This window comes from Rhinolophus ferrumequinum, chromosome 28, assembly GCF_004115265.2.
Source record: "Rhinolophus ferrumequinum isolate MPI-CBG mRhiFer1 chromosome 28, mRhiFer1_v1.p, whole genome shotgun sequence".
NCBI classification, from domain to species: Eukaryota; Metazoa; Chordata; class Mammalia; order Chiroptera; family Rhinolophidae; genus Rhinolophus; species Rhinolophus ferrumequinum.
The window spans coordinates 582385-607824 of record NC_046311.1 but is presented as its reverse complement, the minus strand read 5'-3'; the positions used below and the strand labels follow the sequence as shown (position 1 = coordinate 607824).

Below are 25440 nucleotides of genomic sequence, written 5' to 3'. Positions count from 1 at the left end.
TAGAATAACACAGACTTACAAAAGAAAAAAAGGAAAAGAGTAGCGGATATTAATGCACTGCATATTTAATAAAGTGAATATGAGTAGTGAGTGTAACTTCCCTGATTAATAAGAATCTAAATTGCTTAATTTCGTGTTCTAGGTGTTATTACCATTCAGAATTAGGGATGAAAATACCCATTTTCCTACTTAGCTATGAAACCCGTGGTTAGGTATCTCAGATGGTTTTCACGCAGGAGAAAGGCTTCTCAGAGAGAGTATCTGGCCAGTGTAATCACTGGTTATTTCTTAGTTATTTAGGTTGATTTCTTGTCATGGTCTTAACCACTTTGAATATGTTACCACTCACGGGAGATGTTTTTGTTTGTTTAAAGACAAGCACTGGAAAAGTGTTCAGCGTGATCGCTTCATTTGAAAATGATGTGGAAGTAACATTGTTCAAACATGGAGGATTATTAAACTTTGTGGCCCGAAAATTCTCATAGTGTCTGCTCACCTTGGATACTTGCCTAATTGATAACTGCAAACAAAGCCTTTTGTGCTGGACCCAGGAATCGTCCCCAGGAGCTGCAGACAGGCCCGGATGCTCACACATCTCATCCACGGATGTAAATGACTGTGAATCAACATCGTGACAGAAATGAAATCTTCTTGATTCTACATAATACATGAATGGTGCTATTAACATTGCTAAAATCAGCGTGTGGAGTGTGTTGTGGAAGAGACCTGTAAGTATGAGGGGATATTTTATCAGACCGTTTTGTAAATAAAGGCAGAATTTGAACTTGTGTTGAAGATTCTTATATGAATAACCTCCCTGAAGTTGTCTGTTTAGTTTTGCACCTATAAAACTGTATACTACTGTTTGTTGGTTTAAGTAGGAGATTAAAAGAAGCCAGATTAGGCCCTGAAATTGTGGGCATTGCAATCTGATTGATAAGTGGACTTTGAAATAGATGAATTCCTTTTCAGAACTGTGCTGGATGGAGTCGGCATTCTTAGTTTGTAACATAAGCCAGGGTTCCTCTCTGTGTCTGTCTTGACTGCAGGGGATAGGATCTGCCCCAGACACAATCATTCTGTCAAGTTCAGCAAGGTTTCCTCCACTTCTGAAGATGGGCTACGACAGAATACAGCTGATGCTGTAGCACCACATATCAACAGCTGGCCTTATCTTAATTGGGTTAGGTTCTTTTTCTCCCCTGGTGTGGTACTGTAACTTCCCGTAACGAGGCAGCAGTAACCAAAAGTCCACGTTCATTTCGAGTTGCTGAAGAGAACTTTATTTAATCATTAAACACTAAAATGATTTCCTCTAGACTTTTAAATGATCCACCCTACATTATATGGTTGCTCAACCCTAGGCATTTTCAAATGTTGGTTATTTCTTAATTATTTAGGTTGATTTCTTGTCATTTTGAATCATTATTTTACCTAAGGTGCATGATTCTATTAACGGTGTAACGTTTTTGTTTTAACCAAAGCTGCCCATCCGGATAAAACACTTTGTTGTTTCTGAGCACCGTATTTTCTCTAGATGTATGTCTGTTTACCACCGTGAATCTCTTATCAACAAGAAGTTGGGCAACTTCTAAGAAAAAGGTTGGATAATTAAGTCCACAAAGGCCTGTGCCCTTCTTTAATTGAGAAATTAAACTTAGCAGGCAAAAGGTTAATTGTAGGGATTTTTTTCACAAGAAGATCTTCATGTGACTTCATGTGCTGCAATGCAGAATTAGCTCACATTGCACAGAGTAAAGAATGATTTGTTTTAAGCTAAAATGCTGATACTACCAAACCAGTGGGTAAGAACCACTGAGACCTTTGCACATAATCAGTCACACAATCTTTTGAAAATATTCTGCAGATAATATGTTTAGACAATTAGATGGGCAAAATGATTTGACAAAAATTCATTTCCCCTTTTTATTTAAATCTTTAATAAATATTTTCTGTGGTACTTTGAAATCATAGTGTGTTCTTGATATTTTATTATGGTGTATCTGTCAGTGCATGTATTTTTAATTTACATGAAAACATGAGTTAAGGATGGAGAATTTCTAAATGGAATGTTAAAATACCTGTGATATGCTTTCAGGAAACGATAGTTCCAGATTGGGGAGGGGGGCATTGATATTATTTTTAAGCATACTATAATACATAGCCTGTGACATCACAAACAGCTGACCAGGGATGAAGGTGACATAGCCAGCTAGCTATGAATTAAGCACTTAAATTTCCAGTCTGCCTAGTCCAGTAGTAGTACAAGCAAACCTTGTATTTCAGGAACAGAATCAAGGTTCTCTTAATCTCACGTTTATATACAATGAACCAAAAAGCTTGGTAAACATGGTTATCAGTTGGGGAGGAGAGTCGTAGATGTATGTCCCAGCGTATACCTTATAATTCTGCCTTTAGCCAAATAACTGTGTTTGCACAAACGTGGCATCTGTTGGTTGTATTGTTTTCTTTATCTCCTTTGTTAACTATATCTGGGTATTTTGTGTTTAAAAAACAAATATTGGAGTGGAAAGGAGTTCAATGCTTACAAAAGAGAAGAAAAGCAATGCTATAAACTTGGGGTACGCTATACTCCATACAGTTGCCATATTTCATGCCTTTGGGTTTTGTTACCCCTGTAAAGTGAAATCAATGGAAATGTCATCCAGCCACCGAATTGCCATTATTACGCCTGAAAAGTTTCCAGGATGACAGTTACCATCATTTCCTGTTTTGTCTCCAGATATCCAAGGTGATATTTGAATGAGCAGTATTAGAATCTTTTTAGCCAGTTTGCTCAGTTTTTCACTGGTAATCAGACATCAGTGGTACCAAAGGGGGAAAGTACAGCTCAGACCTAAATCAGAATCCTCATCATTTGCATATACTCATTATGTGGTGTCGTGTGCGTCACCTTCTCAGTGATGCATGCGTGACAGGACAGGGAGAAGTTATGTGACTGACACTTGTCTGTTGTTGAAGGAAAAGACACCTTCCTTTCTGCCTTTCGGTTTAGGTGAAGGTACTAAGATCCTGGCTGTTGAGTCTGTCTTAGTTTGATGGGGAGTAATAAGGAGAGGGAAAGAAGAGGGACTTAGGCTTCTTCAGTGGCCTTCACCTAAATTGTGAGTGCCCATGTTTCTATCAATTTTACACGTAACATGTATCTCTCTTAAGTAACTATATATCATTGTCAATTATTTAAAGCCAACCAAACAGTGTAACAGTTTTAAGTTCAATGTTAAGTATTGTATAGAAATATATCGGAGGCAAAGTTTAGTTGATGACAATTGTGTATATGTTATTGATGCTGTAAATTATTTTTTAATAAAGAAAATTGTATTATCACACATTTGACTTATTAGAAAGTAATTTGTAGTAATTGAAAATAAAATACTATAACTTAAAAAGAGAGAGGATGACATCCAGAGATTTCAAACATGTTATCTAAATGTTTGGACATGAGTTATTCCCAATATGACCGTCAAAATGTGGACCATGGTCATTCCCCTCACTACAGTCGCTAGTCCTTTCTGTTGTACGGCCAGTGAGAATGAAAACCAAGGTGTAAGTCTGAAAGACAGCCTTGAGGGAACAAGTACAGTGGAACACAATTCAAGGGTCGTTCCAGCAGGTCTTAGATTCATGGAGTCACTAACCTTTGACCCAAAGCAGATGGATGCCTTGTACAAACAGCATGAAACTGGGCGAACACTTCTTGATTGTTCAGGAGATGGAGACTGCTGTGCTGGGCGCCCAGCCTGGTGACTGAAGTCTGAGTGGTAAGCTAGGCTTCCTTTCAAACTGAAGTCTGCCTGCTGGTAGCTTACACCTACTGATTCTGCTGCTCCTAATTTGTCTTTGCCTCTTAAGGCACTTTGGTACAACTAAGCATTAAGTGCATATTTAGTGACTAAATCGGACACTGCACATAAGCTCCATGCAGTAGACCTATTATGGCAGTAACTTCTGTGAAACTATATGAATTGGTGGTCTCATGCTGTAAGTTGTGTATTCAGGAAAAAATGGCCTTTCTTTGGTGATGCAGAGTGGAGGTGCTGTTTTCAAGAGCCTGTATGCTTTCCGACCAGCTGATGATGCCACCTCCTCCCTCCCTCCATTGGCTCTTCATTGGTGTCCCCATGAAGCGTCACCCAGAGCTAGGAGCCAGGACCCCCGGCCTCCACCCTGAAGTGATATTTTGTAAATACAGTCAGCCGCCCACTGGTCTAAAAATGTCTGCCCTTTCTTCCACTCTTAATAGCAACCTAAATGGGTGATGAAAGTTTATTAAAATTTATTATTCATAAACCAAAATCGATACATTATTAAGTTGTCTAAGGATTGTAAGACGTTTGTCAGCATCACAAAGGCTAATGCCAACATAGGCACATGCTGACAGTTTGAATATCCAGTTTTCGCAGGAACTTAGTGCATCATTGGTGCTGCATTTCATTGGCTATTGTTCACTTGATGCCAGTTTTGCTTTTTAATTATAAATTGGTTTAGTTTCAGCATATTTGTTTGTGCTTGATGCGAGTTGTGTGGCTGGTAAGTTTTCTGAAATATCAGACTATATAAAGTTTGTGTTCAGTATATTTCAAAAATGGGACATCTGTTGCAAAAGCAAACAAACGTATGTATAATGCCCACAAATTCGCCCATACAGTGACAGTGGTATTGTCTGTTAATTTTGTGTCTATAGGATGTTGGCATTGAACTTGTAACATTTTAAACAATCCGCAATATATCGCTAAAGGAAGTATAAAACTACTGGGCTATTGTTTTATAGGATGTTTTATAATACAAAATCATGTATATATCGCACTGTGCAAATTGTTCATTTTGTTTCACTCCAGTTTTTGATGACTGAACTCTGAGAGCCACTACTTAAATGTCCCGGTGGCCAAGTGAGGAAGAAAATAATTGTTAATGTGTCAACATGACATTTCTCGTCCATCAGACTGATGGAGCTTTCCCATCATGACATCCTATACTAGCATTGTTGAGGAGAAACATAATTTAGCAGCAAGTATTAAGAACCTTAGAGATGTTCACTCTTACATCTAGGAACATGACTGAGCATTGTATTTTAAAGACATAATTAAAAATGCACAAAAGATTTATATGTAAGGATATTCTTAAAGACAGGAAATGCTCCTTTAAAGTGAAAAGGGCAAGTTACAAAAAGCAGTCTTTCTAAAGAAAATGCAGTTAAGTGGAAATTTCAAGGCATGTGAACGGAGGCAGTAGTTTGTAGATCTAGGAGCCCTGTCTCCTCAATTGTCACCACAATTTCCAAATTCAATCTTCATTCTCATTCCCTCATCCCAAGAAGAGTAGGGGGGTAAAAACAATCGGAGGGATAGTGAGGGTGGAGAGGATTGAGGTGCTGCCTGAGGGAACAGCTCGCAGAGGGTCCTAACGGGGCCACAGGAGTCAGATTTCGGTTACAGAAAATCCAAATCAAAGTTGGTCTTTAACAACCTGAAGGAATGAGACATGTTAAGAATGTTGCCCTGGGGCTGGAAAAGTCAGCCTGCTACTTCGAGATTAGATAAGAACCAAATCTAAAGGGCGGAAAGAGGCCGTCCCTCAGCAGAGGTATGGGGAACAGCCAACTCAAGGTGACTGTAGATAACCGGAGTGTGCTATGTCCTGACTGGGAAAAATCATGCGGGTGGAACTGGTGGGTAACGTGCATCGACAAAAACCGTGGAGACCGAGTTGCAGACGTGAGTGGAAGGTGTCTAGAACTGTCCCAGTAGAGAGCAATCCTCTTGGCTGCAGACGTGCATCAAGCTGTATGTCAGCCCAGTGCCCTTGGCAACGAGGATGACCCACCTAACCTGGCTGCTACACCGTGATTCCCAGGCCGCTTCCGGAAAACCATGTGGTTCTCAACTTCTCCCTCAGGGAGAGAATCCATCGATTGCACTAACTAAATAAGGGTTCTGACCCAACTACCAGTTCTATTGCTCAGTGTAAATGAACCACTCATTACACCAGACCTATACTTCCCCTCTCCCTTAACACCTAATATAGTGAATTCAATGGCTTGGGAAGAGAGTAGAAAACGGTGCTGTGGCAAGAGCGTCAACCAGAGGTTGGTGAGCAGGTCTGGTGGAGGCTCTGTGTCCCCTGGGCTTCACTTCTTCATCAGCACTAGATGCTTGCGGACCTATTCGGTAAGAAAGACCATTTCAAGTTCTACCTTCCAGCACTCGGCGAGCTCGGTCACGTGCAGAACGCAGCCAGCCTGACTCTCCCTGCCCAAAAGTGCCAATCAGAACTCTGCAGTTCCTGGAGCTGGGTCTCGTGGATGCGTGCTGACAGCAGGAGTGGAAGGAGAAAGAGGGAAGAAAAAAGGATGCGAATTATGCCCAGACACCTGAAATCCGGCGAAACGGTCCACCAAGCCGCCCACGTAGACCGGGCGGACTGCGAGATGCCACTCAAGCGCCAGAAGCCTGCTAGACTGGGGCTCACCAAGGGGCGGGGCGGAATCTCGAAGAGCCAATCAGAAACAACAAGCCCAGTCCTGTGGAAAAACAGCTGGATTCTGACAGGGGTGAACACCGAGAGATGGCGGGGCCGGCTTGCAGAGAGCCAATCAGAAGCCCGATCTCTGAATTCCCGTTCGCAGCCTCTGTAGTCTACGCTGATTGGCGGCGGGGAGTCTGGCTGAGCCAATCAGAAGTCAGGGCTCGCGGGCTCGGAGGAAGGGCGGGCCGAGTATCCTTAGTGGGACGAGACCACTGGGTGCGAGACCTGCCGGCGCGAGCGCAGGACCTGGGCCCGGGTGTGGGAGAGCAGGCGCTACCTGAAGACCGCGCGGGTCGTCGAGGGTGAGCCGGGTGGGGAAGCAGAAGCGAGCCCGGGTCCCCGGGGGCCGCCTCGACAGCAGGGAGGCCCGCTGCGAGCCCGGGCGGGTAGTCAGTGCCCCCGGCTCCGCTCAGACCCACTGGTGCATGACGGTCGGTCCCTCCTCCCTCACCCCCCGTGACCCAGAGGGCTGCCCGAGACTCTCCCACCTGGAGCGTGGAGACCGTGCGGGGGGACCCGGGCCAGGTGTCTGAGGCGCCAGTGCACCTCCCAGGCATCCCAGCGCGGTGAACCGACCCGGTGTGGCGCCTCCCTCACTTTCCTGCCTCTTGGGTCCGCCGCCCGTGGGCAGCCCCTCGCGCACCGCTCTCCGCTCACCCGGCAGGAAGCCCCTCAGAGGGTAACTGCCAGGAGCCTCGAGCGAGGGCACCCTTCTTTCGTCAGCTCCCCCATGCCTAGTAAGAGTCTGGGCCAGGTGCTGGGGTGCGGAGAGCCGGTGTGACCCATGGACACAGGCCGGAGATTGCAGGAGCGGAAGGGGAGAGGGGGCACGTGCTAAGATAGAATGTACTGGACTTGACGACACTTGGGGAGTGAGGCAGAGGAAAGGGTGTACCTTGCACAGAGTGCAGAGTTTACGGTCCACCCCCCTCGTCGTGGGACAAAGGCCTTGAGTTGGTAAACATCGGCTTCCCGAAGGCTTTCTCAGGAGCTAAGGGAGGCAATGTGCAAAACACAGGAAATGCACTCTCAAAAAGGCCCGCTGATCGATACAGGCACTTCAGCCCTCATTCAGGCTTCAGGAGTTTCCATCAACATTTAGTTTGCAAACTCAGGGATGTAGGTAGAGATGCTGCATGAAAGAGAAACACCTGACAGAGTATGGTGTTCAGAAAGCACCAAGATAGCCTTTTAATAATCAGAGAATGTGATTGTTCTCATGGCAAGTTGTCTTGTCAGACCCATTTTTTACACTCTCTCCTCCAGGCTGAGCTGAAGTTCAGGCCCCATGTCCTTCCTGTGCTTCTCTGCATCTCGGTTCTTATCTCTGTGAGCACCTGGTTATCACTCACCCACACAGATAAACATCTCCATTGTGGGCAGGGACTGCAGGTCGCCCCTCTGGGATTTCAGTTCTCTTCCTCGCCCCATCAACACACAGAATTTGGTTGAGCCGGACACCTCTAATACACACGTTTCTCTCTTTGTATTTATTTACTTCCAGAAACTGACTTGATCAGTGCCATTAGTTCCATAACTAGGGTCCTTGTATACAAAGAAAAAAGGCAAATTTATGCTCAAAAAGAACTTTAGAAGCATAGACTGTGAGAGCGAGAAGGAACTTTTAGGGACGATCTAGTCCAACTAACTCCCTTTAAGAGGAAACGTGAATAGTCTAACGTTTCAGAGGCTAGGTAGCAGAGCTGGGACTAAAATATGTTTTATTTCTCCCAAATATAGCAACTTTTTTCCTTCAGTTTTTTTTATTGTGGTAAAATACAGTTACCCAGCACAATTTATATTATACCAGTCTGTCTGTTGATGCCTAGAGCTGCTAACATTGCTTTACACTGATAGAGAAAACTGGACTCTTCAAGCAGAAGTTTAACAAGCCCCATTCAAGGATGTTATAGGAACATTTTCTGGACTGGAAGGGAGACTGGCTTTCACAATTGCTTCTAAGTTTCCTTCCAACTTTAAGGACTTTTAATTCATATCAAATTCAGCATTATTCTGACAGCCTTGCCATTTTATTATTTTAAAAAGTTTTTTTTTTTCTTTACCACTGTGGGATTTGAAAAATTACTCCATGATTTCATCTTGGATTTAAAGCTTTAGTTCACATTACATTCTGAATACCGCCCTTACACCAGTTTATAAATCTCCAGAAGGAATATTAAAATTCCATGTAGTCTTAAGCCCAAATATAGTGTGACAGGATATATTGGTTCCCAGAAGTTTCAGGTACAAAGATTGTTTTGAAACCCTATCAGGCTTTGTCACAATATCTTTACTGAACAAAATCTGAACGACTTAATTTGCTTCTGAAAGCAAATACTGAGGTCAGAAATTAAACATTAGAAGTGGACTGGCAAGAATGCAGTAACTATTACAGGTCGTGGGAACAGACCAGTGGCATAGGTGCTTTGCAAATTTAGGGGTGAAGAAATCACTTTGGGTAGGAGGATCAGGGAAGGTGGGAAGGGAGGGGGGTGGCATTTGAGATTTATGCTCTTAATATCACTTGAGTCATCAGGATGAGGCAGGGAGGGCATCAGATAGGACAGCCCTAGTGTACCTCCCTGAATTCTTACCCTTCCCCTCACTGGAGTAAGGTGGGCTTCGGCTTTCGTAGGTCTGAAGTGACTAGACATTAACAGGCATATGGTCTGGTTTGGGGAGCTCTGACAACGTCCTAAGACCCTACCGCATCCCCTTGTCCCAGCCCGTTTCTCACAGGGCCTTTTTTTTTTTTTTAGGTAAAATTTACATTCAGTGAGATTCACAGATCTTACGGTTATATAAGTTTGAAGCTAAATTTTGACAAACATACACACCCGCGTAACCAAATCCTAGTCAAGATATAGAACATTTTCCTCCCAGAAAGTTCCCTCCTGTCAGAAACTTCCCTGCTGGAAGCAACAGCTGTTTTGATTCCTATTGACAAGGGTTAACTGTTCATGAGGTTCCTTTTACGTAACACTGCATCCCTTGAACAGCAATCAAAATTGTACCCTATAACACAGCTCACCCCCAAGATATTATTAAGTATTTACCATTTAGTATGAAGGAAGGATTGGGGAAAAAAGCTATTTTGGGAAAAGAGGGAAGTGAGATTGAAAGGACCTTAAATATTTGGTTCCTGAAGTAGCAGCGGGTGGCATTACCAAGGGGGAAGAAACAGTCTCCCCTCTCCTATCTATCCGAATCATACTCATTTCAAATCCGTCTTTCCTTAGGCTGTAGTAAGTTCTCTCACCTCTGAAATTCTATCATAGTTTTATTAATTTCGTAGGTCATAAACTCAGATGTAACTTCGTTTTTTGTAACTGACCTTAATTTTTAGTTTATGCCTTTGTTCCATTTAGCAGGATTCTTGACAATTCAGGGTTTTCTTTGGCATTCTATCAGTTTATTCCTTACTGCCTTCTAACTTGTTTTTTTGAACAGCTTTTAAGTTCTTTGTTGCATAGGATACCTGTGACTGTGAGTTAACTCTTCATTTGTTACAGAGCCCTCTAAGTTCACCTGCATGTCTCTCAGAATCCTCACCTGGTGCTTTGCACACCAGTCCCACACTTTAACATTTGAAGTATGTGTGATAAGCTTGATGATGATTCTTACAATTTAACAAAACTTGTGGAGAGAAAAGTAAGATCACTGTATTTGAATTTATATTTTAACCCAAAGTAATGGTAATATAGTCAAAAGGACATAATCATGGGTTAGGATTCTGGAGAGGTGGGTCCTTGCTGTAACTTGGTATGTAATTTTGTGTAAGGCACTTAACCTCTTGGGACCTAAATTTCCCCTGTAAATAAAGTTTATTGGGGTGCGGAGTGTAGGGCAGGAATTACACTAAGTGACACTAAGGTACTTTCTTGCTCTGTGTTCTGTCCCTGGAAACATATCTTCAGTTTATGAAGTGAGTTTAGAAATAATTTATGGTACAAGGCTTTTTATTCCCCTGCCAAAACATCTACTTCTTTATCTCATATGCTGATCGGATTTTTTAACTTTATGAATGAAGATTAGCAATGAGAAGAATTACAGAATTAACGTTATTGGACTATCTTAAGGAAAATCACTTAAATAAATGTATTTCTTGTATGTCCCCTTTCTCGTTTGTTTGCCCTAGACAAAATGTCAAGTGTAGAGGAGCAGCAGTCCCAGGCCTTTACCAAACCCACTTTCAGTGAGGCACAAGCCTGTGCGCTAGTGGAATCGGTATTTGGGTTAAAAGTTTCCAAGATCCAGCCCCTTCCTAGCTATGACGACCAAAACTTTCATATATGCATTTCAAGAGCCGAAGACACAACTGATGGCGCAGCTGAGTACGTCCTCAAAGTGAGCAACACCGAGTCGAGCAAAACTCCAGACCTGATCGAAGTACAGAGTCACATCATCCTGTTTCTGCGAGCGGCTGGATTTCCTACAGCCTCTGTGTGCCGCACTAAAGCAGATAACTTAACCTCGCTCGTGTCCGTAGGTAAGAGCCCAGCCCTCGCCGGCCATCGCCTATCCAGGTGCATGTCTGCATTTTGGCTACAAGTAGAAATACCAAGAACAGGCTCATCCCACCTGGTTATTCTTTTCAGCTGTTGGGAGAAGCCACAGCCTCACCAAAGTGGCGATGGGGCTCAGATTCAGAAGTGGGGAGAGCCAGGATCTGGTTTACACCAGATCTTGTGCTTAGAAAGGACCTGACGGATGGGTAAATAAGAGGACATGTGGAATCGGGAACATTTTTTTGTTGTTTTTTTAGAGCAAAAAAATAATTACATATTTTTATTCATCAGACTGGCTATATATTTCGGTGCTGTGGTATAATAGAAAAAAAATGAAGAAATAGAAATCAAGAATTTTAGGTCCCAGCTGTCATTACTGTATATGTGACCTTGGGCACACCACTTATATCCCTAAGGCTACAAGTCCTCGTTTGTGAGACGGGGTCCCCTTCACCCCTACATGCTAAAATGCTAAGACGTACCTAATAGAGTGCTCCAAGCAGCAGCCTGAAACCAGCTCCTTGGAATTTTATAAAGTTTGAAGTTTTGACTGTTTCTGTCCTGCTTGTTCACCGTTCTTTCTTAATTTGTATTGCTCCAAACAGCTGAGGCCCTTTGCAGTCCCTGAAGAGTAGTTATTGTCCGGTGTGGCAGACACAGACTGTTCTCTACTTTGCACCTAAAGAAGCCTGTGGTTCTGAAACAGGCATTTCTTTGTATCACACTTTCCTCAATTGTAAACTTACGAAAAAAGTGTTTTAGGCATTCATTTACCAGAGCAGATAATAACTATTGCCAGCCGAGGCTGGCAGAGTTGGTGCTGTGATTTTGTTGGGATGTAAGTGGCTGATTGTAGGTTTGTGTGTTCTCTTTCCTGGATCCACTCAGCCCTGCCTCACAGAAGAACCCTACTGATGGTTTTAGGTTAGCGCTCTGTTTTCTCTTGTTCTGTAATTTCTGTTATTCTTTGCAATAATAATTACAAAAGCAGAATCGCCTCTAGGCATTTTTTTCGAGACTACCTGATGGGATATATCCTTCCATCCATCTAGATAGTGGCTCCGAAATCAAAAGCCACTTGGTGAGGCTGATGACTTACCTCCCAGGAAGACCTATAGCCAACATTCCTGTCAGCCCCCAGCTCTTATATGAAATTGGGAGGCTAGCTGCCAAGTTGGATAAGACCCTGGAGGTAAGATTTGGGGTTATTTTTTTATAAGAATTTTTTATTTTTGTATGCTTATGTTATAGGGTCTGACTCTGTTTTTGTGTGTGGTGCCTCCTAAAGTGTTACAAAGGAAACAGGGTCCTAGGTACGTGACTTTGATGACAGTAAGGCTTCCTTCTGCCCAGGTGTGTACTTTACTGGTATATTGGCAAGATCACGTACCTTTTTAGAACTTCATGATACTCTTTGTGCTGCACTTCCAATCGCTCACAGAATCCTGTCCATTCAACCTCTTACATGTCTCTGTAATCCCTCTCTTCCTCTCCATTCCTGCCTCAGCTATCCCAGCTTAGCCCTGGAGCCTCCCTGCATTTAGGGTTTCTCTCTTCCAATGTAAATGTAAAATGTATTTCCTACATGAGAGGTCACATCCAGAAATTTGAAAGCTACTCCACGGGGGGCCACCCAGGTACCTGGTAGCACCCGCTTTGGGAGAGATGTCTGGACTGTGGTCAGCAGACCTGGGGCCTCCCGCAGCCCCATGGCAAGAACTTTTATCCTTCTCTGAACTTCAGTTTCCCCATATGTGCAATGATGGCAAAGCCGTTTGGCACTTTAGATAAAGTGGTCAAAGCCTAAAGGCCCTCCCAATTCTAGAATTTTCTATTCTAAGAACACTCATGTATTCAGCAAACATTGCTTGAGCAGTGCCTTCTGTGTCCCAGGCATTGTTCCACGTGTGGGGACACAGCAGTGGACAAAACAGACCAAAAACAGCTCCTGCCCCTCGTGGGGCTCACCTCTAAGTGAGGACAGAGAGTGAGGCAAGTACGTGGATTGTGGTGCATCTTAGACCGCGATACGTGCTAGGTGCTTAAGAGGGAAAATAAGGAGACAATGATTACAGAATATGGGGCAGAGGGTTCAGAAGGCAAACGGGGCAGCCGGGGAGCTCCCCCACAGAAGGTGATGAGCTACCCCAGGAGGAAGACACAGCACATGCCAAAGCTGGAGGTGGGGATGTGCCTGGACGTTCCCTGAACAACAGGGAGGCTGCTGTGAGCAGAGGACGAGATGGACTCAGGTAACGGGTAGGCAGCCGTGTGAGGGAGAAGACCTCTGAGCTGCCTCCAGTCCCTTCGGTCTGCGGTGGATAAGGCCACCTGACTTCCCCCAGTGAACAGGGTCAAGTGGCCTGGGCACGAGCTCTCAGCCATGAGGGCTTGTGCAGATTGAAGCCATTACCATGTGGGTGAATGTGAACAGACATGTCGGTGTCCAGGGGTCTTCCTGGGGCCCCCCAGACCTGCACTGTGAGGGTGCCGTCTCCTAGCATGGCACATCTCTTGGTCCCGGTTGCTCTGACTGCCAAGATCCTAAGAGTTTCTTCCTTTTGATTTAGAAATTCCATCATCCAAAGTTAAGTAGTCTTCGTCAGGAGAACTTCATCTGGAACCTGAAAAATATTCCTCTTCTGGAGAAATACCTGTATGCCCTGGGCCAGAATCGAAATCGCGAGATTGTCGAACAGGTCATTCAGCTGTTCAAGGAGAAAGTAATGACCAAGTTCCATCATTTCCGGGAATGTGAGTATCCCCCAGGCAGATGAGTCTTTCTCTTCATATTTAAATTTGTCGAACTGCAAAGCATCAGGAAAAGTGCAGAGGTACAACTTAGCTTTTGCAAATCTTACGATTTTGCCCTATTTGCTCCTGTTGCTTTTTAAAGAATAATACTTTTATTTTTCTTAAAATTGCTGCGTTTGAAGCCCTCTCTACACTTGATGATTGCACCTCCCTACTAGATTTGCATAGGTTTTAACATCATTACTACATGTGTGTGTATTCATAAATTATATATAATAATTTCTGCATATTTTCAATTTTAGATAAATGGCATTACCCTGTATGTTATTCTGCAACCTGCTTTTTTTCATTCGACATTATTCAGATTGTTTTAGATTGATCCATTTAATACATGTAGTACTAGTTCATTGAGTTCATTAGTTTTAACTGCTGAATAGTATTCCATGATATGTACATACCGTAATTTATTTGAGCATATTGTAATTTTTTTGGCCTGTTCTATTGTTAAGGGACTTTTCAGTTGGTTCCCTCTTTTTTTGCTATGTAAACGGTGCTCCTGTGAGTACATACGCTACTGCGCATCTCCTTACGTACAGGGACACTTCAGCCTCTTGACCCCACAGGAAATATTTGTCACAGGGCCAGGAACTGAGGCGTCCCTTTGGCCCTTTGCTTTCTGCCTTAGTCAGCTCGGGCGGCCATAACAAAATACGTACCATAGACATTGATTTCTCAGTCTGGAGCCTGGTCAAGGTTGGGGTCTGTTGAGAGGCCTCCTACTGGCTTACAGCTACCTCTACTTTCTTTCTGTGTCCTCACATGGTGGAGAGAGAGAAGCTCTCTGGTGTCTCCTCCCAAAAGGACGCTAATCCCATCATGAGGACCCCACCCTCACGGCCTCATCTAAACCTGATTATCTCCAAATACCATCACATTGGGGGGTAGGGCTTCAGCATAGGAACTGGGGAGGGAAGCCACAATGCAGTCTGTAGCACTTCCTTTGTGTCCACACAGTGTAAGGTGGTAGAATGAAAATAGTTGGTCTTCCCCTCAAACCTATCTTCCCCTCGCCCAGTCACCTTCATTCACTAAAATTGTATTCACCACTCACCTCACTGACCTGGCCAAAAACCCAGGAGTCATGAGTCTTGACTTTCTCCTTTCTCTCACACCTCACATCCAACCTCTATCGATTCTAAAGGTACGCTGCTCTCATTTGTCTCCCTACAGAATAGTTCACCTGTCTTCCAATTTTCTCCCACTTAATAGTACTTTTGTAAGGTTCTCCCAGTTGTTGCACGGGACTATAGTTTATTAACTTTCACTACCGTAGAGTATTCCAGTCGTAAATATACTCTAGCTCTTCTCCTCCTAAAAGATACTGCAGGGTTTCCAATTTGGGTCTGTTAAGAACAGCGCTGCTGTACCTATTCCTGTAGCTCTCGGTGTGTGTGCTCATGAGTTCTGGGCAGGATGCAGGGTCAGAGGCTGTGTCCATATTCAGCTTCGCTAGATAAGGCCGGTTTCCCAAAGTGGTGAATGACTTTATACTGCTCCTGCAGAGTGGAAGCGTTGTCATAGCCCTGTACCCTAGGTATTAGCAGACTGTACAATTTTTGCCACTCTGATGTGTGTGTGATGGTCTCTCATTGTAGTTTTAATATGCATGGCCCTATTTGTTGGCCATTTGGATAAACTGTTATGTACAGTACCTATTCAAGTGTTTGGTGGGTTTTCTCTTGGGATTTTTTTCTTGTTGATATTCCAAGTTCAAAATATTTTCTGGATACAAGTGCTCTATTGGTTATATGTGTTACAAATATTTGTCCCATTCTGTTGCTTGTCTTTTTACTCTAAAACCCTGAAACCTAAAATCCTCCAGGGCGTGAAAACATCCTTCAAGAATGAAGATAAAATAAAAACATTTTTCAGACAAATAAAATCAGAGAGTTCACCATTAGAAAACCGCCTTAAAGGAAACTGCTAAAAGGATGTATTTCAGGCAGGTGATAAATGACTCCAAACAGAATGTTTGAAGTGCTGGAAGATGTGAAACCAATATATGAGTAATTCTAAACAAACTTGACTATAAAACAAAAATAATAATGTCTTTTGAGGTGTAAAAATATAGAATTAAAATTTACTAAAACAACAACATATAAGTTAGGAAAGAAATGCAATTAAATTTTAAAGTCCTTGTATTGTTTTGAATAATATTAGATCTTGGTAAGTTAAAGTCGCACATTAGAATTTCTAGGGTAGCCAAAGAATAGAAAGAATGAATTCACTTTGCCATCTTTATCAGAACTCCTTTTCTTTCTTTAAATCTCAAATTCACCAGCTTATGTCATTCCAAGCATTAAATTGCTGTATCACTTCTTGATAGGCCATTGGATATGAATAGAAGCAGTGAAATGAGAGGTTCCCACGCCTACAGATTGCATTCACTAAGTGACATTTTCATCAATTCCAAAACCCCATTTGATTGTACAAGAGGCATCATTACTCTACTGACCTTCAAGGAAGACAAAACATTGCCTGTAAAAGTATGACACGGCATCACTTGTATGACGCATCCCAAGTTCTGAAGCGTGTAGTTTAGAGTCTGTGGCTTACAGTAATGGTCATTGTTTCTGCATGCCACCCACTGTGCAATGTTTCTTCAGTAGGGCTTACACAGCCCCAAGCCACATAGACAAAATCAGCATATTTAGAAGTTAGTATCACACACTACACAGTTAGTGTAAGTCCACGACGCACTGCTTCCAAGCTCACGGACAGCCCATCTCCTCCCGATCCTGTCAGTGGTTCATATCAGAGTTTCTCAGAGTATCCATGCTAAAACACAACTCTGGGGTTTCCTCCAGCTCACTGCAGCCTGCTGTGTGGTCCTACTGCTCATGCTTAGTTCACAGCTTGTACGGCACCGACTTGCTTTGTGAGTTGACCACACCCGAACTGGTCCGTACTCTGTGAGCTCACACTCTTAGATGATAAATTGCTATAAAGCTTTCTAAACACTCAGTTTCTGTTTTTATCTCACATGGACTTAGTAACAGTTTATGGGCCAGCGCTGACCATAGACCCCCAGTTTGGGTGGTACCGACCTAAAATATCACCCTCTACTCCAATAATCAAAAGACAGGGAATTCAGAATTATTTTGTCACCGGAATTGTTTCTTTGCAAATTCTAGGCTAAAATAAAGACACATCTGGTCCATTCTAGGACACTTTGCTTCTTATAGTAATATGAATATATGTACATTTTTAACGTTTCTAGTTTGAAGCAGGTCTCCTTTTCCCTTTGCTCTTCTGATAGTCAGAATCAGGCGTTTGCAGTAACTATAGTCTCCATCTTATGACCTTGAATTGATGAGAAGCAAAAGCAAACATACCACCAAAATGAACTGCTTTGACCTTTTCAGAGGAAAGAATTTTATTTCAAGGAAAATAAGGTTTGGCTCTTTTATCTCTGACTGCTCATCAAATTGGTTGAATGGCCATACCTCAGAAAGAGAACTGGAACGAGAATTAACGGGGTTATTAAATAACTGTTTTTACATACCTTGATTTTTCTCCTTTCAGGTATCAATCATGGAGATCTCAATGACCATAACATTTTGATAGAGTCCAGCAAGTCAGCCTTGGGAGATACTGTTTATCAAGTGTCTGGGATTTTAGACTTTGATGACATGAGCTATGGCTACTATGTGTTTGAAGTGGCAATCACCATCATGTACATGATGATTGAAAGCAAGAATCCTATACAAGTAGGTGGTCATGTCCTTGCAGGATTTGAAAGTGTAATCCCACTGACGCCTATAGAGAGGGGTGTGTTGTTTCTACTTGTGTGCAGTCGTTTTTGTCAGTCCCTAGTCATGGCTGCATACTCTTGCCAGCTATACCCAGAGAACAAAGAATATCTTATGATTACTGCAAAAACCGGGTGGAAGCACCTACAGCAAATGCTTGACATGGGCCAGGGCGCTGTAGAAAAAATTTGGTTTGATACGGCCAGGTCCTACGAATCTGGGGTCTCCATGTGACTGGATAAAACTTCACATTAACTTGGATAATTAAAAACTTAGTAGGACCAAATCTAATTCTATGAGGGGTCTTCCTGCACAGTTAAAAATGAATTGATGGAACAGATCAATGCATGTGAAGCCAGTAAGGTCTTTAATCTCTTGACGATTGTTTTATTGTAAGAAAAACTAAGAGTCATGTAGTCATGTGTTTCTGTGGGTCTCACTTGCCTTGTGTACAAACACACAGAATGATTATTTTGAATCAGATAATCGCTCTAGGTCTGTTCCAGACCTAGTCAACTATCTAGCCCAAAGAATTTTAAAATATGAATAGTAGATAGTTTACCTAGGGACTGAAGCTGGATGAGAAAAAGGGTGGGACGGAGAGATGGAAAATGAACACATTAAACACGTGACAGTTTCAGTAAAGAAGAGAAATGCTGTGTGTGTGGTGATGGTTCGTATTCTTTAACTAGGGGAACCCTTCCTGACGAGAGAAAAGGCAGAGGAGACCAAGGTGCAAGTTCTCCCGACGGTGGGAGTCTGATGTACTGGGGACCACTCTGAGAACAGGGCAGGAGCAGTCAGGAATGAACCGGAGTCCACACTAGTGCTATCCCAGGTCCAGGACTTACCAGTGCGGAAGGGAAAGTAAAAACAGCGCGAAGGCAGGATAGGAGAGTGAGCTATAACTCCATTCTCTCCTTGGCTGGGGTCGTCCTGCCCTCCCCGTACCCTGTGGCGCCCCCTCCTTGAGCTGAGAACCCCGCCAGAGCTGCTACCGCCCCATCTCCGCTCCCACGGGGCAGCGGCCCCGCCCCCTGGAGGACTTCCGCGTCCTGGGCCACGCCTCCCGGGGATTTCCGCCTTCTCGGCTCCGCCCCGATAGCTCTGCGCACGCGCGGGGGCCATATTGGCAGCGGACCCTCGGACGGCGGCGGCGGCGGTCGTTTTCTTTTGAGGCGTGAAACGCTCACCGTACCTCGACTTCAGGGTCTCCCCTCCGGTGAGTCCGTGACCCCCGGCACCACAGACGCTTGGCCGCGGTCCCCGCGTGCGAGGGTCGTGGGCGCCAAGGCAGAACGGGCCCCGGCCTGCCGCTGCGGCGCGATGACTGTGCGCCGCTCCTGGGTGACCCGCTGGTCCCTGCCGGCCGCCGTCGGGCTCTGCGCAGAGCGGGCATGAGGAGCTGGGAGCGGGGCTTCCTTCCTGGGGAGACCCCGCACACGAACACGAGGGCTGCAAAGGAGCGGGCGAGCCGCGGCGTCGGGCGTGGGGCTGAGAAAGCCCGGCGGGCCGCCTCCACCCGCGGCCTCTCACCTGCCTGTTGCGGGGTCGTCCCAAAATGCCAGTCAGGCCCCGAGGCTCCCCAGCCCACAGGCATCCAGTGGCGCCCTTTTGCTTAATTAAGAGGGAAAACACGGTTTTTATCTGGTCACGCGGGCCCATCAGGTTAGGTTCCTGACTTTACCTGTATTTGGGAAATGGGCTCTGGAGCCGACGGTCTGGCTTTTCCCCTACGTCCCGCGAGTCCCCGCGTTGTCTTCTGCGGGAATGGTCCTGATGTCAGAGATTGCCGCCCGCCCCCTTCCGTAGTTCAGGACCCCATCGTTCTCGGAGATACCCTAACCCTCTACTGAACGTGTCATTCTCTGCTCGACGCGATCTGGGTACTCGCTTAGCTCTCTAGCTTCTTCATATTCTTTAACTTCAGCAGTCCCTTGCCCATTTAGCTTTCCTGCCTCAGTGTCCTTTGCTTAAGCTTCCTAAACGGCCTGGAATCCCCTTCTCTTCTCCTTAACTCTATTCATTCTTCTTAGACTGGAGAAGGGGTCTTAACCTTCTTTCTGCCTCTAATCTCTAATTTGGGCTGTTTTCTGTGTTGGTTTCTCAAAGAACAGTTTCTTGATTTTGTCCCATTTCTCTTCCCACTCCACTCTCCGTGCCTCCATTTCCACGTGGCTTTGTAATTGCCTGTGTCTGCCTCCCTCACCTGCTCACCAGACTATGAGTTCTTAAGGGGTTGGTCTTACCCACCCACCTCTAGAATAGTCCCTGCTGCGCTTTGCAGGTGCACTGAACATTAGCCGAATGAACGCAGTGAGAAAAACAATTTTTTCTTAAGTCGGGAAATGCTTTTTAAGTTGTAAATGTCATTTTAATAAGGATCCTATTTTCTTTTTACAGGAACTCTAAAGTTCAGAAAACATGGTGAGTTAATACACATGTCAGTAAGCTATTGCCTGATAAAGTGTATTGCTTGTATTCAGCTTACAGACTTGCATGAGAAAATTGGAATGGAAGGAAAAAGATGGAATGGTGTTTTCTTCCTTATCAGTTTCCTCCCCCACACTGAACTTTGTGTACCAGGATGTGTTTTATGAGGTGATTTGTGGGTTTGCACGAATTACTTTCAATGAATAGAGATCACTTGTATGTTTTTCCTTTGCAGTCTCGAAGATATGACTCTAGGACCACTATATTTTCTCCAGAAGGTAAGACAGAAATTGTTCATAATCAGTCTCCAATAAAAAAAAAAAATTAAAGTGTTTGACTTTCAGGGGGGAATCTAGAAACGTTTATTACAGTTGCTAAGTTGTTCATTCATTTTGTACTTGGAAGTAATTGTCACCAGGTTGATTACATGCAACATGGAAGAGTGAAGTGAAAGTGGGTCTCCTGTTTGTAGCCTGCTAGGGTCTCCGCTGATTTTCTTGGACCAGTGATGCAAGCGCCCAGTGGAGAAGCTTGGTTTCTCAATGCTTGTGTTTTGCAGGTCGCTTGTACCAAGTTGAATATGCAATGGAGGCGATTGGACATGCAGGCACCTGTTTGGGAATCTTAGCAAACGATGGTGTTTTGCTTGCAGCAGAGAGACGCAACATCCACAAGCTTCTGGATGAAGTCTTTTTTTCTGAAAAAATTTATAAGCTCAATGAGTAAGTGAGCTCTTAGGGAGAAGAGTTTAAAATGCCACTTGTGCTGTGCCACATAAGTGGGATCTTACATTTTGGGAGGGCTGTTCCATGTGACATAGAATTGTAGTGAATAGTTTATTGTGTTTTTACTGGTAGAAATTTTTGCTTTTAATTTATTTTGCTTGAAGCTCCTTGAGGCTTAGGAACATGAGGTGTTTCTTTTAAGTGCAGGGCCCAGCACTTAGTGGAGAAACTGCATTTTGTGGTGATAAGATTATAGGCTTGGAAGTTGCAGATCTGGGTTAAATCCAGGCTGCACTGGTACAAACTGTGACCTTGCACCAATGGTTTAACTTCTCTGGGCTTCAGAGTCTACTTGAGTGGCCGTGACAGTTTAATGAAATAGAATGAATGAAATCAACCAGCACAGTGTCTGGCATGTAGCAGGTTCTCAGAATGGGTTCTTGGGAGTTTTACTGAATTATGCTGAATCTTACTTCCTGGAGGTCTGGGAACAGTTTAGATGAGCCCGGTTAGTTCCCGAGAGTTGGGTGTGCAGGACTTCGTAGCTAGTGGAGAGCTGGTTTGCCCATTGGAGACTTTCCCTTCAGTGGTGGGCAAGGTGAAGTTTGGTTTTGGGGCCTTTTGATACCCTTGTCCCAGGAAGTCTTATCCCTCCAGAGTCACTGCTGGACCTACTCAGCAGCTGGTAGGCTTGATAAGGCCCAGTGACAGCAGGTGTTGGCTATAGGGGAGCCAGGGCAGCCCTCAGGGCACGGGGGCAGAGGAAGGAAATGCAGCCTTCGTGTGACCCCAGTCCTGGGACCCCCACCCTGCCAGGTCTTAGAAGGTGAGAATACTTACTACTCAGGAGCACGGGCAGTCTGTCTTCCTGTCTGGCAAAACCTGCTCGGTTGCTGAGTCTTCTCCGGATTTCCTTTAACTTCTTAGTGTCCATTCTCTCGTCCTAATCAAAGTATGGTGATGATAAATGCATCCATCGAAGAACAAGGGGTGCAGTTGTTTTCTCTTGCATGTGAAGTGACAGATTTAAAGTCTCCTCCAAAGATGAACTTGTGTAGTTGTTGTGTGAAGGGTGTAGCAGCTTTGAAGCAAGCATGGTACATTTCTAACAGACCGTGGTGCTTTGGGAAACTGTAAGGCCCCTGGCAGACATCTGCCCTGCTTATGTGCCAATACATTTCTTTTCCTCCAGGGACATGGCTTGCAGTGTGGCGGGCATTACTTCTGATGCTAACGTGCTGACTAATGAACTGCGGCTCATTGCCCAGAGGTATGCTCTTAAATACAGTCAGCACCGCTGATGATGTTTCCGAGGAGAACTCATTTTTGCAAAGATTAAAGTCATTAAAAATCTAGTCATTGAAAATTACAGTGTTGTTGTTTTTTTTTTTAAAAAACAAACTTGTAAAATGTTATTTACAATAAGAATGTTAGGATGTTGACATGCCCTTGCTCCACCACTTTTAAATTACAAGTGACTGTTCTGTTGTCCCCATGGCTAGATTTCTTTGTAGAGGTTATTTTGCTTAGAGTGTGTATGTTTTAGAGAGAACTATTAATGTGCCTGCCTCTCGCCCCCAGGTACTTACTACAGTATCAGGAGCCAATTCCTTGTGAGCAGTTGGTTACCGCGCTGTGTGATATCAAACAAGCTTATACACAGTTTGGAGGTACTAGATTGTTTGCAAATTTTATTCCAGAAAGTGAAAACATTTTATGGGTATTGATGTTTTTGAGACGGTAAAAAGAAATTGAAAATTAAATAAGTAAGTGAATACTTTTCGTACATTCCTGCTTCATGAAGTAACTGGCTCCGTGACGATTGTGTGTTTTATTAATAGACTATTGAAAGGCCAAAATAACATTTCAAATCTGAAAACACATTGCTTTTTACATAATAATGGAATTTAGCACTGGTCTGCAGTGTCTTTATTTCATCTCCTGTTTGTATCCAAATCTTAGAAACAAAAGAGAGCATTTTGGTAGAGCTTATCTGCAGTGAGCAGAACACAAAGCTGTTTATGAAAGCATAGTTTTATGGAAGCTCATTAATTCCCTTCACTGAGCACGTGTAACTGCCGTGATACCAAATTCAGATTGTTAACGCATGTGCCTATTTTTCTTTGTTAAAGGGAAACGTCCCTTTGGTGTCTCACTGCTGTATATCGGCTGGGATAAGCACTACGGCTTTCAGCTCTACCAGAGCGACCCGAGCGGGAATTACGGAGGATGGAAAGCCACATGCATTGGCAATAACAGCGCTGTGAGTATTTTGTGTTGTTCTGAGAGCTAGTACAAGGTCTCATGTCTCATGACTATCGTAATTTTGAAATAACGCTGAATGTCACCAGTATTGTAACATAGCTGCAACAACTTTAATATTTGTGATTTCTGTTGGTGGTGAAGTCACAACTTCTGCAAATAAATACCATTGGGGGTTATTGCCTGCATTTATGATGAAAGGAAATGCTGGTTTCCAATTTGAAGTTGTGAGAATAAGGTGTAATTTTTTTTACATCCTGGTCGCAGACCCTCAGAAGTCTGTCACGGATCCTTGGAGGTCCGAGGCCCCAGGTTGAAAACTCTGTTCAGTGTCAGAACCCTCCCCCCACCCCCATCCCACGTCTACCCTCCCTGCCATCACAGTTGTTTGCATTGTTTATGTGCCAGTAATACTCCAGGCATTATTCTGCCCAGCCCAGAGTCCTTAAATATGCAAAAATTTAAAGCGAGTTCTCTCTGTTGATTTTTTTCACATTTCATAGGCAGCTGTGTCAATGTTAAAACAAGACTACAAAGAAGGAGAAATGACTCTGAAGTCAGCACTTGCTTTAGCTGTCAAAGTCCTCAATAAGACCATGGATGTTAGCAAACTCTCTGCTGAAAAAGGTAATTTGTGTCCTTCCTCTAGTTTGTTCGCTTTCATGTGGGAATTGATGGAGCGGCTCCTGTGTTAGGCCTTTAACGTGTTAGCACAGATCATGAAACCACAGCCTTAGGACCTAGGTGGCCTTGTACGGCTGGCTTCCTAATAGGGTAGGTGACTGGACCACGGTCAGCACTGGTAAGTTGTGGAGCCACAGCCCACACTGCATCCCAGGTTCCAGGGTTTGAGCCTGAGTGTCCCGAATGTCAGGGTTGGAGACCTCAGCCAAGCTGCTTTCATTAATAACTGTCTTACCGACTTGTTGACAGTGGTATCTGTGCTCGTGTGCTCATGATAGAGCGTGTGTGTGGTGACATGTAAGGTGTACTTTGTCAGAGGTGTAACGTTTACAGGTGTTGTGGTACCTCTGTTCTTCTGAATCTGCTGATGTTGTGTGTTAAGCCCATGTTTGCAACTTCAGATGCTTTATCTAGCCTAAGTTATATCTTGATATAAAACAATTTTTGAAAAACAATTTCTAAACAGTGTTTTTCAAAAATTGTAAGTGAGCATGTTGATTTAGTTTAGGATAACTTCGCTCTTACTGCTTCTTAGAAAATGCTGTTTATTTGCAAATTACCGTGGTTGGCTACATTTATGCCTAATTTCAATTTCTACTCAATTTTCTCCTGCTCACCTTTTGATATCAGTCCATTTTTCTGTCCATAGTCATGGAAGCTGCTTTTCATGCCTTTGTTTTGAAAAGAGATTTGAAAAATCCGTGAAAAACAGTTGTAATTACTGGTTAAAGATTCTGGCTGAGCCATTAGAGGCTCCAACAGGGAAATCGTGGTTCCTTCTGGTCAGCATAGCCAATAACAGGCCGGCTCGAGCAATTGGCTGATTGGCTTTTTCCAAAGAAAGTGACAAAACAATAGCTCAGAAAGTTGGAATGGATAGGGAGAAGGAAGTCAAGTAAAGTGTTAATAAAAACATTATGAGATTGAAGGTATTTTATTCCATGAAAGTATGCATAACTCATGTTAAGCATAAATCGTGGAAGAGTGGTGAGCGAAGGCTGAAATGTGAAGAGGTTAAACTGATTGCCTTTAAGTGTGTTTGCAAGTGTTCCTGCCTGTAATACAAATGTGTGTGTTTGCCTTTAGTGGAAATCGCCACACTGACCAGAGAGAGTGGAAAGACTGTCATCAGAGTTCTCAAACAAAAGGAAGTGGAACAGTTGATCAAAAAACATGAGGAAGAAGAAGCTAAGGCTGAGCGTGAGAAGAAAGAAAAAGAACAAAAAGAAAAGGATAAATAGAAGACAAAATCAGGGATTCTGTAACTCATTTGGGACACCATTTCAGTGTAAAAGCAAGCTGTCCTCATCTACATTGAGAAAACGACCTTTTTTAGCTCGTGTAGTGGGAACATAGGACGGTGCCAACTGAACTGGGTCCTCGATATTTCTGTCCATTTGAGTATTGTCATGATGATTCCTCTTCGTGGACATCTTAGTCCCTTTACCCCCTTTTGGGAATAAAACTTGGAAAAAATGGAAATGGTGAAGGGAGAAGTTCTCTGTAGTAATTGTTAAATCACTGGGACTAATAGGTCTGTGATCTTCTTTTGTGCCTGAGTATACTGTGGCTGCCCTTGCAGTTGCTTTTACGTAAGATTCAAAGTGACAAAAATATGAGCATCATAAAAGGAGAAAGATGGGAATCGAACCCTGAAGGTTTCCTTTGCTGTTGCTCCCCTGCCATCTTGGGGAACCGTAGCCCTGGGCCTCTGCG

General features: G+C 43.7%; 3 protein-coding genes across 3 annotated transcripts in view; all 3 read left to right on the top strand.

Annotated features, from left to right (window-relative positions):
- The window catches only part of IREB2 (iron responsive element binding protein 2), a 35665-nt gene extending 34681 nt beyond the window's left edge, over nucleotides 1–984 (top strand). The window contains exon 22 of the mRNA XM_033100075.1: nucleotides 375–984. Within this exon, the coding sequence (XP_032955966.1) occupies nucleotides 375–485 (111 nt within the window). The 3' untranslated portion in view covers nucleotides 486–984. The remainder of the gene's footprint in view (nucleotides 1–374) is intronic.
- Nucleotides 985–6716: 5732 nt separating this feature from the next.
- HYKK (hydroxylysine kinase) lies at nucleotides 6717–20038 on the top strand. The gene is made up of 6 exons (XM_033100186.1): nucleotides 6717–6848; nucleotides 10685–11035; nucleotides 12107–12246; nucleotides 13625–13808; nucleotides 17394–18842; nucleotides 20024–20038. The coding sequence occupies exons 2-5, from the start codon at nucleotides 10690–10692 to the stop codon at nucleotides 17852–17854; spliced, it is 1131 nt and encodes a 376-aa protein (XP_032956077.1). The 5' UTR covers nucleotides 6717–6848; nucleotides 10685–10689; the 3' UTR covers nucleotides 17855–18842; nucleotides 20024–20038.
- Nucleotides 18725–25208, top strand: PSMA4 (proteasome 20S subunit alpha 4). The gene is made up of 9 exons (XM_033100187.1): nucleotides 18725–18842; nucleotides 20024–20047; nucleotides 20289–20331; nucleotides 20613–20775; nucleotides 21971–22048; nucleotides 22360–22448; nucleotides 22911–23041; nucleotides 23544–23667; nucleotides 24811–25208. Exons 2-9 carry the CDS (start codon nucleotides 20045–20047, stop codon nucleotides 24963–24965), a joined length of 786 nt encoding a protein of 261 aa, XP_032956078.1. The 5' UTR covers nucleotides 18725–18842; nucleotides 20024–20044; the 3' UTR covers nucleotides 24966–25208.
- The last annotated feature ends 232 nt before the right edge of the window (nucleotides 25209–25440 follow it).